This window comes from Cyprinodon tularosa, unplaced genomic scaffold (genome assembly GCF_016077235.1).
Source record: "Cyprinodon tularosa strain WSP-4 unplaced genomic scaffold, ASM1607723v1 ctg242, whole genome shotgun sequence".
NCBI lineage: Eukaryota > Metazoa > Chordata > Actinopteri > Cyprinodontiformes > Cyprinodontidae > Cyprinodon > Cyprinodon tularosa.
In genome coordinates, this window is record NW_024038901.1 from 370,289 (window position 1) to 383,717 (window position 13,429).

At 37.8% G+C, this 13,429-nt stretch overlaps 2 protein-coding genes across 2 annotated transcripts in view; both read right to left on the reverse strand.

Annotated features, from left to right (window-relative positions):
• Nucleotides 1-296: 296 nt before the first annotated feature.
• Nucleotides 297-9,299, reverse strand: umps (uridine monophosphate synthetase). The gene is made up of 10 exons (XM_038287648.1): nucleotides 9,068-9,299; nucleotides 5,291-5,444; nucleotides 4,133-4,257; nucleotides 3,854-4,041; nucleotides 3,290-3,387; nucleotides 3,062-3,222; nucleotides 2,868-2,985; nucleotides 2,609-2,784; nucleotides 2,410-2,524; nucleotides 297-1,789 (listed from the first exon to the last, which is right to left on the reverse strand). Exons 1-10 carry the CDS (start codon nucleotides 9,215-9,217, stop codon nucleotides 1,611-1,613), a joined length of 1,464 nt encoding a protein of 487 aa, XP_038143576.1. The 5' UTR covers nucleotides 9,218-9,299; the 3' UTR covers nucleotides 297-1,610.
• Nucleotides 9,300-11,483: 2,184 nt separating this feature from the next.
• Nucleotides 11,484-13,429, reverse strand: part of fn1a (fibronectin 1a) — a 35,626-nt gene continuing 33,680 nt past the window's right edge. Inside the window, exons 48-49 of the mRNA XM_038287639.1 lie at nucleotides 12,513-12,632; nucleotides 11,484-12,241 (exon numbers count right to left, since the gene is read on the reverse strand). Of these exons, the coding sequence (XP_038143567.1) occupies nucleotides 12,173-12,241; nucleotides 12,513-12,632 (189 nt within the window). The 3' untranslated portion in view covers nucleotides 11,484-12,172. The remainder of the gene's footprint in view (nucleotides 12,242-12,512; nucleotides 12,633-13,429) is intronic.

The following is a 13,429-nucleotide window of genomic DNA, read 5'->3' on the forward strand; positions in this document are numbered from 1 at the left end:
AGGCATGATCTCACCTTTTTCAGGTAAAGCTCAGTGTTTAGACAAAAAGATAAACCAACTCTGAAGTTTTACAAATGCCAAGCAAAAACTAGTTTGCGTTTCCCACTGATCATCTCCTTGAATGCTCCCCCAGAACAAAACGTTGGCCAACTCTTTTTTTTTGTATTTTTACTTTAGTACCGGTAATCAGACATAAACATAAAAAAAATGCTTACGCATGTCATATCACAACCATCATAGTGGAGTTCATACCATTGTTTTAATTTAGAATGAAAACAAGAAGTCACTCTGGTTGCTTATTTTTCAAAATCAAAATTTTTATCTTTTAGGAAATCAGATTCAGGAATTACAGCACTGAAAGCCAGAAAATACTCCAGGCTTAGAAAAAACTTAGAAGCATATTGCATACATTTCTGTATGAGTAGGAACATGATTCCAGGAAATACAACAGATCTAACACCATTAGCATGAATACAACATTTTATCAAGTAAACAGTTTTTACCGTCTCTGCTAAACACTTAGATCAGGCCACAAGTCATGTGTACTGCCTAATTTTTTTGTTACAAAGAAAGGACGGCAAACATTGATCCTCAGTACAGTAATAAATCAAGTTTTGTTCCCTTTTGCTCGTCATTCAGCATTACCAGCAGTTTCATGTTGCAAAACTGTCATAAAAGACGTCAAATAAAAAATAAAAAACCCCAATGTCAAGCAGGCAAACACTGATAAAGTTGGTCACATGTTTTATGAGTTCTTAAAGCTTTTTGATGCTAATGAAGAAAACAAAGGAATATCTCTGTAATCACATACAAGAACAAATGTTAATACTTTTCAAGTTGGAGTAAAGAAAAGTAGATCTATTTATGATACATTTTAGAGCACCATAGAACTGATAACTATCAGTATGCTCTTTTATTATTGCCCAAATTCAAATCACCATATCGATATATTTGTAAAACTCAGTAACCCTTTGCAGTATTTCAGGATAAATCTACAAAATACAGGGTAGTATTGAAAAATGACAAAAGGAGGTCTTCACCAAACAGATGACATGTAGTGACGCCACATTTCATCAGCCAGAAACTGAATCTTTTTCTCTGAATTTGGCGGATTAAATACTAGTTTTTCTGGTAACCGAATGCTCCAATCAATTTATGTCTATAAACATATTAACCTGCAGAACGTATAGTGATGCACTATGAGGGATGTCTGCTTTGATGCATACAGTGAGCAAAGATGACTTAACTCAGGCCATCCAGATGGCCTTTATGAGGCAATGTGGAGTATAGTTCTCTCAAATAAAACAGGAAGTAGTTATTGAAAGGAAAAGCCTGATCTGTGATCTCCCTTTAATATGTAATGACTGTAACTGTGGTCCATCAGGAAGAACAAAGCACTTTCCCCTTAATTATTTAAGGCCTGCTTTTGATAGAAGAAATTAAATTCAAAACACAACTAAGTGTTTAAATGAGACAGCTGGATGTGAACTGATAACATCTTTACAGGTACCATGTGTTACTCATTTCTAGTGGCCAGAAAGTCCCTGAATGTTTGCTTTCCTCCCACAGAGGCTCTTGGCGGTCGTTCAGCACTTCTACTCCTGAACGTTTTACTGAGCAATCTGACCCGATCTCCGCATGTAAGCGTCCCAGCCTGACTTTCGGTACGACTCGGCAGCTTCAAGCCTATCAGATGCCTCCAAAATGCCTCGTCCTACAATGATGATGTCAGAGCCTTTGTTGTAGATCACCTCCTCAGGGGTTGTGTACTGCTGGCCCAACAAATCTCCTGGAAGAAAAGAAAAGACAGGTGGATCAGAAAAGCTGTAAATGAGGAAGGGAGGTGGATTAAATGTAGAACAACCGCACCACCTTGTGTTGGATTGTGTCATTACAGCTCTCATCTTATGGTAGCACAAATTAAAATGAAAGCCTCATTATTTACAGCTAATTAATTAAACTTATTCAGAGTTGAAACTAAGATTTCAAAATTTGTCTTAGATTGTTTAGAAAGGTACAACGAAAAGTGCATTGCACCACTGAGAATCTGTTTGCTTTTAAATTTATATAGCGAGAAATAAGCAAATTTCTAATATAATTAGGATGATTTCGAAGAATATGTTTAAATACTACTTTTTATAGTTTTCATTTACTACTAAGTTTAGAACTTATCTTATGTATTTAGGAAATATCCAATTTCTTGGCATTTGTAATAGATTAAAATAAAAAAGTTCATCCATTTCACACAAAAACAGATAAAGATTTATTTAAGATTCTTTATCGTCTGTAAAACAAAAGGAAAAAAACACATTTCAATTTCACAACAAAGAAGGATGACTTGCAACATGCAACCTGTTGAACCGCAAATCTTAAATCCTTAGAAAAGCAGGTAACAGGCATGATGTTTACCTCCAGCCTGTATCTGCACACCAGGGGTCATGTGGATAAATTCCGGTTTTTCAACCAGCTTTGAGCTGCAGATGAACCCGATCACAAAGTCTGAGTGCTCCTCTGCCATTTTTACCTGCAGAAAAAAACAAACACAAAGCTGCAGTAAAACCCTCAGGGTCGTATTGCAAGATAAATTCCCCAGTAGAAGCGTTCTTACCACAGCCTTTGTGTATTCACCAGTAGCCAGAGATCCTTGGGAGCTCATCTGTGCAATAAGCAAACAGCCTCGCCCCAGAGGCTTCCCCACAGCGCTGAGGCCCTTCACGACCCCGGGCCCCGGCACAGCGTGGGCGTTCACAATATGAGACCAAGACGAGATCCTGAACACACCGCCTGGAGAACAAGACGCAACGTCAATTTAACCACAAACATCCAATTCAACAGGGAACTTTTTTAAATTTTAACATTTACTTCACCCTCATACTGATGCTTCACTGTATTTCCAATATCTGCAAACTTGCGATCTTCAAATATGAGGAAGTTGTGTTTCTCAGCCACGGCTTGGAGCTTCTGACTGAACTCCTCTGTGAAATCCTGATGACACACAAAAAAACTGTGAGTTTAAATGTTTTTGTACACTTTGCTAAGTAACAAAGAGCTTTTCTTCTACCTTCAGGATGTCGCAGTGAGTCTTCAACATGCAGATCTTTGGACCAAGACACTCAGCCAGCTGGAGAAGCTCCATGCTGCTTGTCACGTCAGCAGAAAGGCAAAGATTCGATTGCTTCTCCTCCATGATCTTAAGCAGCTTGGAGGCCAGCGGGTTGATTTCTGCAGGCAAACTGGTTTTAGTACCACATGTCAAAGCCAATTCATTTAATAAAAGTATATAACATACTTGGTAGCTCAGATCTCTCTGCGTAAGTTAAACCTGGCTTTGGTTGTACACACAGCTTCTTGGGAGCTGGAACATGACTGCCGTTTGTTTTCTTGGGACTGAAACAGACAGTTAACAAAAAGTAAACACTGTCCTTTGCAAATGCATTTTTTGTTTTCATATTCCATCATTTAAAAAGCGTAAGTTTCAGTTTATTTATTGTGGCTTTATGTGACAGACCAACAACTAAAAGAAGTCTTTAACTGTAAAGTGGAAGGTACCGTAGTTATTAATGCTCATCTGATGCGGCCCTGGTGCTTCACCTTTAAATGTCTGCATTAAATTCCCTTAAATATGGATTATTGCTACCATTCATTGCCGATTTTGCAGATTTCATGAACCAGAACTTCATGAAGCCAGAACTACAAATTAAGAAATAAACATAAATTAGGGCCCAGTATCTAAAAAATCTAGACATGTTTAAGACTTTTAAGGCCTAATGTTAGAATTATGAAAAGTAGAAGGTAATGTTTCAGATCTGATAGACTATATGAAATCGTAAAAAAACAAAACCATTTGCTGTACCTGAAGGTGTTGTTCTCCAGGATGAACTTGCCTACATTCTGGGCTGTTTGGGCGTCGATGCGTTCGGCAGCAAGCAGCACATCCAGCAGCTTAAACATGGAGATGACTGGCAGGAGCCGAATACCCCGAGATGCCAACATCTCCACCCCTCCTTGCTCTCTATCCATCAGCACAATGGCATCCGTCACCTTGGACACGTAGAATGGAAAATAGTCCATAAATATCAAAGAACTCCTTATCTCAATATCTTAAATATTCTAAACATCAACGGCCATTCACCTTCAGCCCTTCCCTGTTTAGCACCTCTGCTGTCTCCAGGATGCTGCTGCCACTGGTCACTGTATCCTCAATGATTAAACACGTATCGCCCTCTTGAAATGACCCCTCCACCATCTTCTTGGTTCCTACAGGAATAGATAAACCAAGCTCATAAGAAAAGGTTCAATTCCCGGCCTGGGGTCTTTCTGCATGGAGTTAGCATGTTCTCCCTGAGCATGCGTGGGTTCTCTCCGGGTACTCCAGCTTCCCCCCACAGTCCAAAAACATGAGTACTAGCTTAACTGGCTTCTCTAAATTCTCCTTAGGTGTGAGTGTGTGTGTGAATTAGGGGTGGAACGATACAAAAAAACGGTATGGACCCTAGGGTTCGGTACGTTTTTGGTACTGTGCAGAAAAAAACAAGACCAAAAGGCTATCCTCAACACATTTGAATCGTCCCGTATTTGTTTTGTCAACCACTCGCTCTCCATCGCTATTATAACTCAGAGGGAACCCGAAGTTATCCCACACCACTGACTTGAATGATAATGGTAGGTCTTCTAATTCTTCGCCACTCGCCATCGTTAGCACTCTTTCGCAGCAACAGCGGCACCTTCCCACAGAGTGCAGTTTGTATTTCAAGGTGGCGTTTACCATCTAGACCAATCCAGGCATGTCTATATGTCTACGGACCAATCAGAGCTTCCAGGTGGTAGTGGTTAAATGGGTCCTCAAGGAAACTCTTGCAAAATAACAGTTCCGCGTCCAGATCCATATTAAACTTCTGTACCGTGTGTATTCTGCGTGGCAATGCGCGTGCCGAACCGTGACTCCATGTACCGTGATGGTTCGGTACGAATACATATACCGTGCCTGCCCTAGTGTGAATGGTTCTTTGTCCCATATGTCTCCGTGTTGCCCTTCGATGGAATAGCGACTTGTCCAGGGCGTACCCCGCCTCTCGCCTGTAGACAGCTGGAGATAGGCACCAGCGCCTCTCGCTACCCTGCTTGGGATAAGCGTGACGAAAATGGATGGATGGAAGGTCATTAGAAAATTTGGTCCACTTCTCTGTCTTGATATCTAGCAAAACTAATAAAAAGTAACTCTGCCTAGTTGATTAGAAACAACCCAGACGCACTGCTTTTTGAAAGCTTGATAAAAGTCAGACAGACTCACCATAATCCTTGGCCTCTTTCCTCCTGATGAGCATGGGGAGTTCATTTCTGGAGCAGATAATTGTGGCCAGAGGGAGGGCCGTGTAAGGAACCCCACACACAGAGTTAAACTGAAGTTTCTCCTCTTGCACTCGCTGGTAGATGAGGCTGGAAACCTGTGAGAAAAAGCAGAAAAAAAGGGTTTGGTTGCTTTTCACTGAAGCTTCATCTTCCAATTCCTTGATCTGCAAACATATGTCTGACTTCAGTTTTTAGCTTTAAAGAAAATGTAGCTGCTACCTCCCTCCGCAGGCAAAACGCAAACTATGTTGAATAAGTGCCGTTTATTGCACGTTTTGAGAACTATAACCTGAGAAGGAGGTAATATGTCACACACATTCAGCATTAGCTACAGCTACTTTGGTAGCCTGGTCACACATTTCCATTATGTAGAGGAATAGTTCTTTAACGCAACTGAGATCTGTTTCCTAGTGAAAGAGATTTAAATGTAGCTCTCAGAAAATAAATTCCCTCAGTGTCTAATTAGGGGGACCATGTTTGTCCCCTTCCCTGCCTTCAGGACATTTGCACTGCAGAAGCAGAACAAACTGAACATCTAAATTAAAGAAAAAGAAGATCAAGTCGTTTTTTTTTCTTCTACTTATAACCCTGGCCCATCTTTGATCTGAACTTAGGTTTGGGGCCTAAATAGTAGCTGTCATAGCCTTTGAACCTTAGTGCTGGAGGTCACTTCAGTGTTTAGACAGCCACACTTCTTCCTACCTCCTATTAGGGCGAGTTATCCCTGTGAAACAGTTGCCATAACAAAGTGAAGGTATTTGGATTAAATGACAAAGTATACACTCACCAGAGAAGGTAATTAGTTCACATCTCCTGTGCTGGCCAACACACCATTTTGCTTTAACAGCTGCTTTAAATCATTATGGCATAGATTCAACAAGGTATCAGAAAGACCTTTTGGTCCATACAGACTTCACAGCACTATGTATAGTTGATGATCCATTGTTACACCAAAGGAACTCTATTGGACTGGGATCTGAGAGTTTGCAGCACACCTTCAGGAGTCTACGGAGATCAGGCCGCAATGGGTCTGCTCTGCTTGAAAAGAAACCATTAGGTCGGTGGTCATAACTTTCCGTTTGAATGCATGGCACCTCCACATCACTGAAGCTTCCTCTTTTGTAGCATTGATGTAAATCACACAATATGCTGTTCAATATGCTGCATAAACTATGTAATTTAATTCAATGCACATATTTTCATTTAAGCAATATACGGTACCCATTAACAACTCTTCAATTTTAGTGCCTTAAAGAGAAGATGTATTCTGGTGAGCAAATCTAATCTGCACTCCTACAGATTTTTTTTTATACAAATATTTGCATAATAATTGCATTTATAGTTAAACAATCACTAGCAACCATTTCAAATGCACACCATATTAAAACAAACATATCAGATCAGAACCTGAAAGAGGACAAATTACATTGCTTTCTGTTTCTGAGTAAGAAATGCAAATAGGGACAATTTACCATGAAGAAGCAGCTCAGGAAATTCAATTCAATTTCAGTTCATTCTATTTAATTTAACAGGTTCACAACACATCATCTCAAGGCATTTTACTGAGACGATTCAATCAGGTCAGACAGTCTGATTGGTAAACAGTTTCTATCTGAGGGAACAGATTGCATCAAAATGATTTTGCAGGATGAGCATGTGGCAACAGTGGTGATTGGCTTCCATTGTGTTGGTGACTCTGCATCAATCCCTCACACCGAGCATGCATGTGGTGAATGTAGAGAGGAAAAACTCAACTGAAAAACTCAGCTTTTTTGTCAGTTCTTAGGTTGGAAATTCACTGGTATGTTGTGTTTCAAGGAAACTCCTGACTCCTGAATTACAACGTTTTTGTGTCTCCATTTTCTCCTCTGTTACATTTAGTCTTGTTCTTCCTGATAGCTTTGGCCAACTTAACCAACGCCCAGTTTGAATAACCATGTGCTTCAGGAGACTTCCCAACATGTTTGGGTTATTTCAATTTCTCCTCTGCAATTGAGTGAATATGACCCGCCCTGTAACTCAAGCGTTTGGATAGCAGAAAGTTTCTGTTCCAGAAAGTGATGAGTCAAAATGGTCGCTCTGTACATGTAGGTATCCGGTAAACCTCAGCATTAAGACTTCCATTGTCTCAATGTGCAGAGGACAGTCCAGTAAGAGCAACATGTTGTTCTTGGAATCTTTTCTAGTGAACTGTTTGGTGAATTCTTCAAGTTATTGGGTTTGGATTTTGATCCAGATGTCATCCACGTATCTGAACCAATGAGTTGGTTGTGTTTGTTGAGATCTCTGCTCTCCACCTCCTCCATATAGATATCAGAAACAATGGGTGAAATAGGGAAGCCCATGGCGCACAAGTGTTTCACTGTATGTGGTTGATAGGTTGGGTGTTACCAACCAATGGAGCCAAAATTGTTGCAAGATGTTTTGCAACAGTGTGTAACTGAATCAATTCTACTGACAATGGGCCTGAGGGGGACCTCGTCCTTGTGTGTTATCAAAAGACCATATATGCATGGTATGGCCTCCCCCAGATACATCGTATAATAGAGAGAGCACAACTGATGGCTTTCTCTCTTGAGATATTCCGCTATTTTCATTTTGTAGATGTTTTTTGAGTCCCTTTTCAGGGGCTCGTAATTGTTTCTGACCATCAGTAGATGCATTATTTTCTCATGGTAGTCAGTTGTGTTGAGCAACACTGTGCATCTACCTTTGTCTGCTGGCCAAATGGTGATGTTATGATGGTCTTTGCCAGGAGAGGTAACCGCCATGCTTTCCTGTTTGGTGATGTGTGCAATTTCACACTAACAAGTGTTGCTGCTACCTTCAACCTAAATTCTTCAGCTTCTGCCATGTTGTCATTTCTGGAAGTTGCTTAGGAGTTACAGGAAAATTGAGACCCTTGGACAGAATATTTAGTTGTGACGGGGTGAGCTCTCTATTCGAAAGATTTTTTTAAGCAACTGGCTCTGGGTGATTTGGTGTGAATTGTCCAATATTGTTCTCTGCACACTATGGTGGTAACAGAGGTGTCCTTCATTTTATACAGGGGCCTACTGAGGTTTTAAGGAGACAGAAGTAGACACACAAAATGAACATAGACGTACTGAGCAATAAATACTTTCTATGTTACAAAGGTTAACAGAAAGCTAGCTACATAGATGGATCTATATAAGAAAATAAATCAGCCAAGCATAGCACCCATTGCCATGTTGAGGAGTGAAATGGGAACAAACACTAAAAAAATAAACAGGCCAACTCCACGAAGCATAAACTATACGAAGTCAGAAGCTGAAAAAAAAAAACAAATACTACAGAACAGAAAGTGATGTAAAAAAAAAAAAAAAAATGTCCCCAGGTCTTCCTGCAGCCTAAGCCCATATCAGCACAACTACAACCTCCACCAGTGGGGAAATCCCAAGCCCAGTATTAAAAGTGACAGGACCAAACCCCTCAGTGGACTCCACAGGAAATCCATAAGAAACTCTGGAAAATATTTAAGACAAAGGTGAAACCAGACATTTATTGAAAAATCAATCTTAAGTGGACTTTCGAGTCCACGTGTACAATAACCACTGCAAATAAAGACTAATTACAGTTTTAAAGGCTTGTATCACAGGGAACCAAAGCTATTGGACTTTATTGCTGTTTATATCATATATTAAGCGCTTCAAAACAAGCATGCACTGTGCTTCAGAAGAGGAAGACACGTGTTTACCTGATTCATCAAAGCAGGGTGGGAAACCAGAACCCTCAGGTCGATATAAATCGGTGTCAGCAACCCGCTCTTCAGCTTGTATTCTCCAAACTTTACCGCGTTCACATCATGAAGCTTCAGAATTAAACCGTCGACAGAAACATTCGCCATTTGGATGCGGATAAGGGTCACTTTCAACAAACTTCAACCAGCAAGCCACCCTCCTCTTCAGGAAACACCGATCAAACAACTTCCGTGTCATTCTTTCAAAATAAATGGCAAGTAGTATTGACGGTTTGAATAGTATGCATTTAGTTTAAAATGTACCAGGAAACATATTTCAATTTGTACATCTCAGGTTTCTTATGTTAGCAAGCTGGATATGTGATAACCCCCTAAATTCAAGTGAAAATAAATAGTAAACTGTGTTGGAAGCAACATTTAGTTTGCAAAGCACGTCAAGGTGTTCGTCTTATTCTGAAATTTCCTCCCCTGGTAACCATGGTAACCAATCCCCGCTTAGATCCACAGTTAGACCTCCATGTTGGTCAGGTAAAGATTGAAGAGGAATCTAACTTCCTATCATATATTATATATGATATATTTGCTCCTTTATACTATATAAATAAATAAATAAATAAATAAATAAATAAATAAATAAATAAATGTATATATATCAGGGAACAATTTCCTGCGTGGCTGAAATATTTACCTCAGAGGAGTGGCTGGGCTCAGCAATTAACAGAAAAACTGCTGATGAGAACAAATGTCAGTAGGTCAAAGACCTTGTTTGCTTGATGCATTGATGGATTTCTCTACAAAATGGAAAAGTCCTTGTTCTAAAGTCCCTCTAAACTATTTTCTCCAAATACAAATCATTTTAGTGTTGTTTAAGTTGATTTTACAAATATAATATTGAGAATATTTTGTTTAAAAAAAAAATTACTTACATTCTATGCCCTGTCACTTTGTCTAATCCTTGTGTTAAGAGCCTGCAAAAAAATTTAAAAATCTTGCTTAACAATTGACATGTACAGTTTTAATCTGTTACTTTCTTTGATATCATCTTTTTTGCTTTGCAATCCCATTTTGGATTGATCAAAAGTTGGAAACCACCTGAAAATTCAAAACTATTGCCCTACTATAATTATAACAAAACAAGATAAGAGCAACATGAACCAAAGGCCAGGATGGTTCTTGTGAGACCCACAGGGTAGGAACCCTCTTTTCTGCCCCTTCTGCCAAGGTGGCATTCTTGTGTTTAACAGCTATTGATGGTTTTCCCCCTTCTTTTTTTTTCTTACTATTTTTTCCCATCAGAACTTCAAAGCAGGCAATAAACTCCTTAATATGATCTAGTCAGACACCATTTAAATGTTATTGTATACAGGGGGGAGTGGTTGCCTAGTGGTTAATCAAAGCACACCATCTTTGGCTGCAAGTACTAGGTTTAAACACCATAGAGTACCACTCTCCCTTAGGAGACCCTTCAGCCCCAGATTGCTCCCTGGGTGCTGCCAACTGCGTTCTAAGGGATGGATCATGAGCAGAAGACAAGCTGCTTTGTCATTTATGTTTGCAATAACAAAGTGGATTATCGTTGTCCAAATATTAAGAGTTTAAACCTTTAAGATACTATATTTTCTTATTTTGAATGCTTAATTTTTAACTCCAAACATGTTGTACCTTTTCTTTAAAACTGCAGAGTAGAAAGTGTTTTTTTTCAGCCAATTTATTCAAATAATCATAATCAGTTTTATATACAAAACCATTGATTGTATGTTTATTTTTAATGATTAATCCATTTTTTTCATAAATAAAAATCCTTGATTCTTTATGTGAAATGATAATAATGGACAATTGTTTAACAAATGTGACAACTTAAGATATAGTTTAAGACTGATCAAGACTGTTACTATATACTGTAATACTCACATGATGTACATTGTATTTATCTGTACTTTGCAGAGACTAATAACTTGCTAAATATGACAAGAGCCTTATTTCCTTTTGAATTTATTAAAAAGATTCCATCCACAGTAGTTCAGTCTGGCAACAACATTTTCAAAAAAAAAAAAAAAAAAAAAAAAATACAGTTCATAAAAATAAAGTTTACACCCCAAAAACAGCACTGAGCAAAATACCTAAGTGAAGAGGGATAAATAGAAGTCAAAACTTAAAAAATACAAAAATGTTACCTAACCTAATTCCATCTGAAAATATTGCAAATTGATCAACTTTTAAACTTTTTGGTCAGGAAGCTTTGAGTTTTAGAATCGTTCGAAAAGACTTTGTTTTCCTACGTTAGAAAATACAAACTAGAATCTACAGATGATGCCTACATCTGCCGAATTAAAATAAAAATGTACACAGTAGAAACGGCTGGTAAATACCACATCAAATGCAACAGTGCTTATTTCTTTAAAAGGAAGCTTTGTAGTGTTCACTTTTTCTTTTTATTTAAAAACAGAGAAGGCAAACTAATCTTAAAGCTGCTCACTGCTAAAACAGCACACTGACCACAGAACAGAAAAATGAGAAACCTGAAAGAAACAAAAAAATACTTTATGGCTTTCATTGAATAAATATTCCTTTGCTTTGGAAATATTTAAGAAATTAAAAAAATGGTGCATTCTTCTGAATACAAATTGCCTTTGGTGACACAAAACAAATAAAAGCAATTGCTCAAATATTAAAATATTTTGTTCCCAGTTTTAACTGATTTCCAACTATTATTTTTTATTAAAGGAGGAAAAAATACATAAAAATGTGTTTAAAAAATCCCCCCAACCCCCTTGTGTAGCTGTGTGCAGAACAGTATGATTGGTGAATGCATGTTTAAGGTGACGCTGCAGGAGGATTTGTGCTATAAGAAAAAAAAATAGTTTGAAAATTGTCCACTGAAAAAAAAGAAAGTTTTCTCTTTTTTTGCCAAAAATAAGAGAATCAAAACTCTCTCTATATGTTTGATAAGGCACAGAGTTCATTAAGGCACTAAATGTAGGTGCGGTGACATATTTAAGGCACAAATGTGATGGAAATGTCCGGTTTTGAAGCTCCAGGAGGAAACGTCCTTCTTGAAGTGATGAAATAATTTCAATATTCCTCCTTCCTTTCACTCCTCTTCTACTCTAAGTTGCTCTGAGCATCTGCTAGCAGCTCTGGATCTAAACATTCAACCGGACACTGGATGTTCTGAAAGAAAATAAAAATAATTAGATGGTAAGTTTTAATCTTTTCAGGAATAAGAGACCAAAAAAAAATGTAAAGCAGCAAAGCTAAATTTTCTGCTGCCAAATTTTTACAATATTTTATTGTCATTCTGTATACACACAGTTTATACAAAGCAAAATATTTTATTAGTCTTTAGTCTTTTGAAAAATACCCCAAAACAAAAAATTAGTTTCCTATTAATTTTATCAAATTATTGAAATTCTTAAATTCAAAAACTCTATCTTATTCTCACCAGTTTACGTAGAGCATTTTCTCTGTAGCGTTGGAAGGCATCTAAGCCACCAGGCTGCAAAACCTCAGCTTCCACGTTGGTTTGTCCTCCAGGCCTTCTGCAGTTCTCGCATCGCCAACCCTTTACCAGGAGTCAAAGAACACACATTAAATACTCAAGTAAAAACTACCTAAACATCAAACACAAATTTCACACTAAAATTAAATAAACATAAACATTTTAAAGGGTGTTAATGTATCTACCTCTTGTGTATTCTTTAAATCTAAGCCAAAGAAAAATCCAGCTAATGAATAGTATGAAAGTTTAGTTTCCTGTTGAAGTTTTGAACAATACGGACTGAATTACCTAAATTCAAATGTAGGATTAAAAAGTCGTGTCTTTCAATCAGAAAATGCACAAAGCATAATTACTAAGAGCTTGTTAACAACATTTTGTTGTCTTGACACTGTTGTCATTTTCAGCATCGACAAGATTTTTAAAAATACTGTTTGTTAAAGTACAACGCTTTATGACAATTTAAATGAATTTAAAATAATCTGCCAAAGACAAAGATTTATTTTCTAATGAAAAACATCAGAATTTATTTAGTGAGACTTCAGCAGATGGCTGAAGGTTGAACCTGTTCATAGGAGGTTACCTGGTTCCACTCTGGAGATTTCAAACTTTGTCACTAAATCATTAAAACATCTTATAAAGAAGCAGTTCCCCTCTTGTTCCTAACAGAAGTAATAACTGACAGAAATCTTTAGGATAATGAAGACTAAAGCTTGGCCAAAAAACTATAAATTGGGCATCATTCATAATAAACTAAAGAATAAAAGATAAATTCTTCCAGCTGAAGGCAAATTAATAAACACAAGATCATAACTATTAACATTTTCTTTTATTCTTTTGTTTTTACTTCAATTGCACATTGC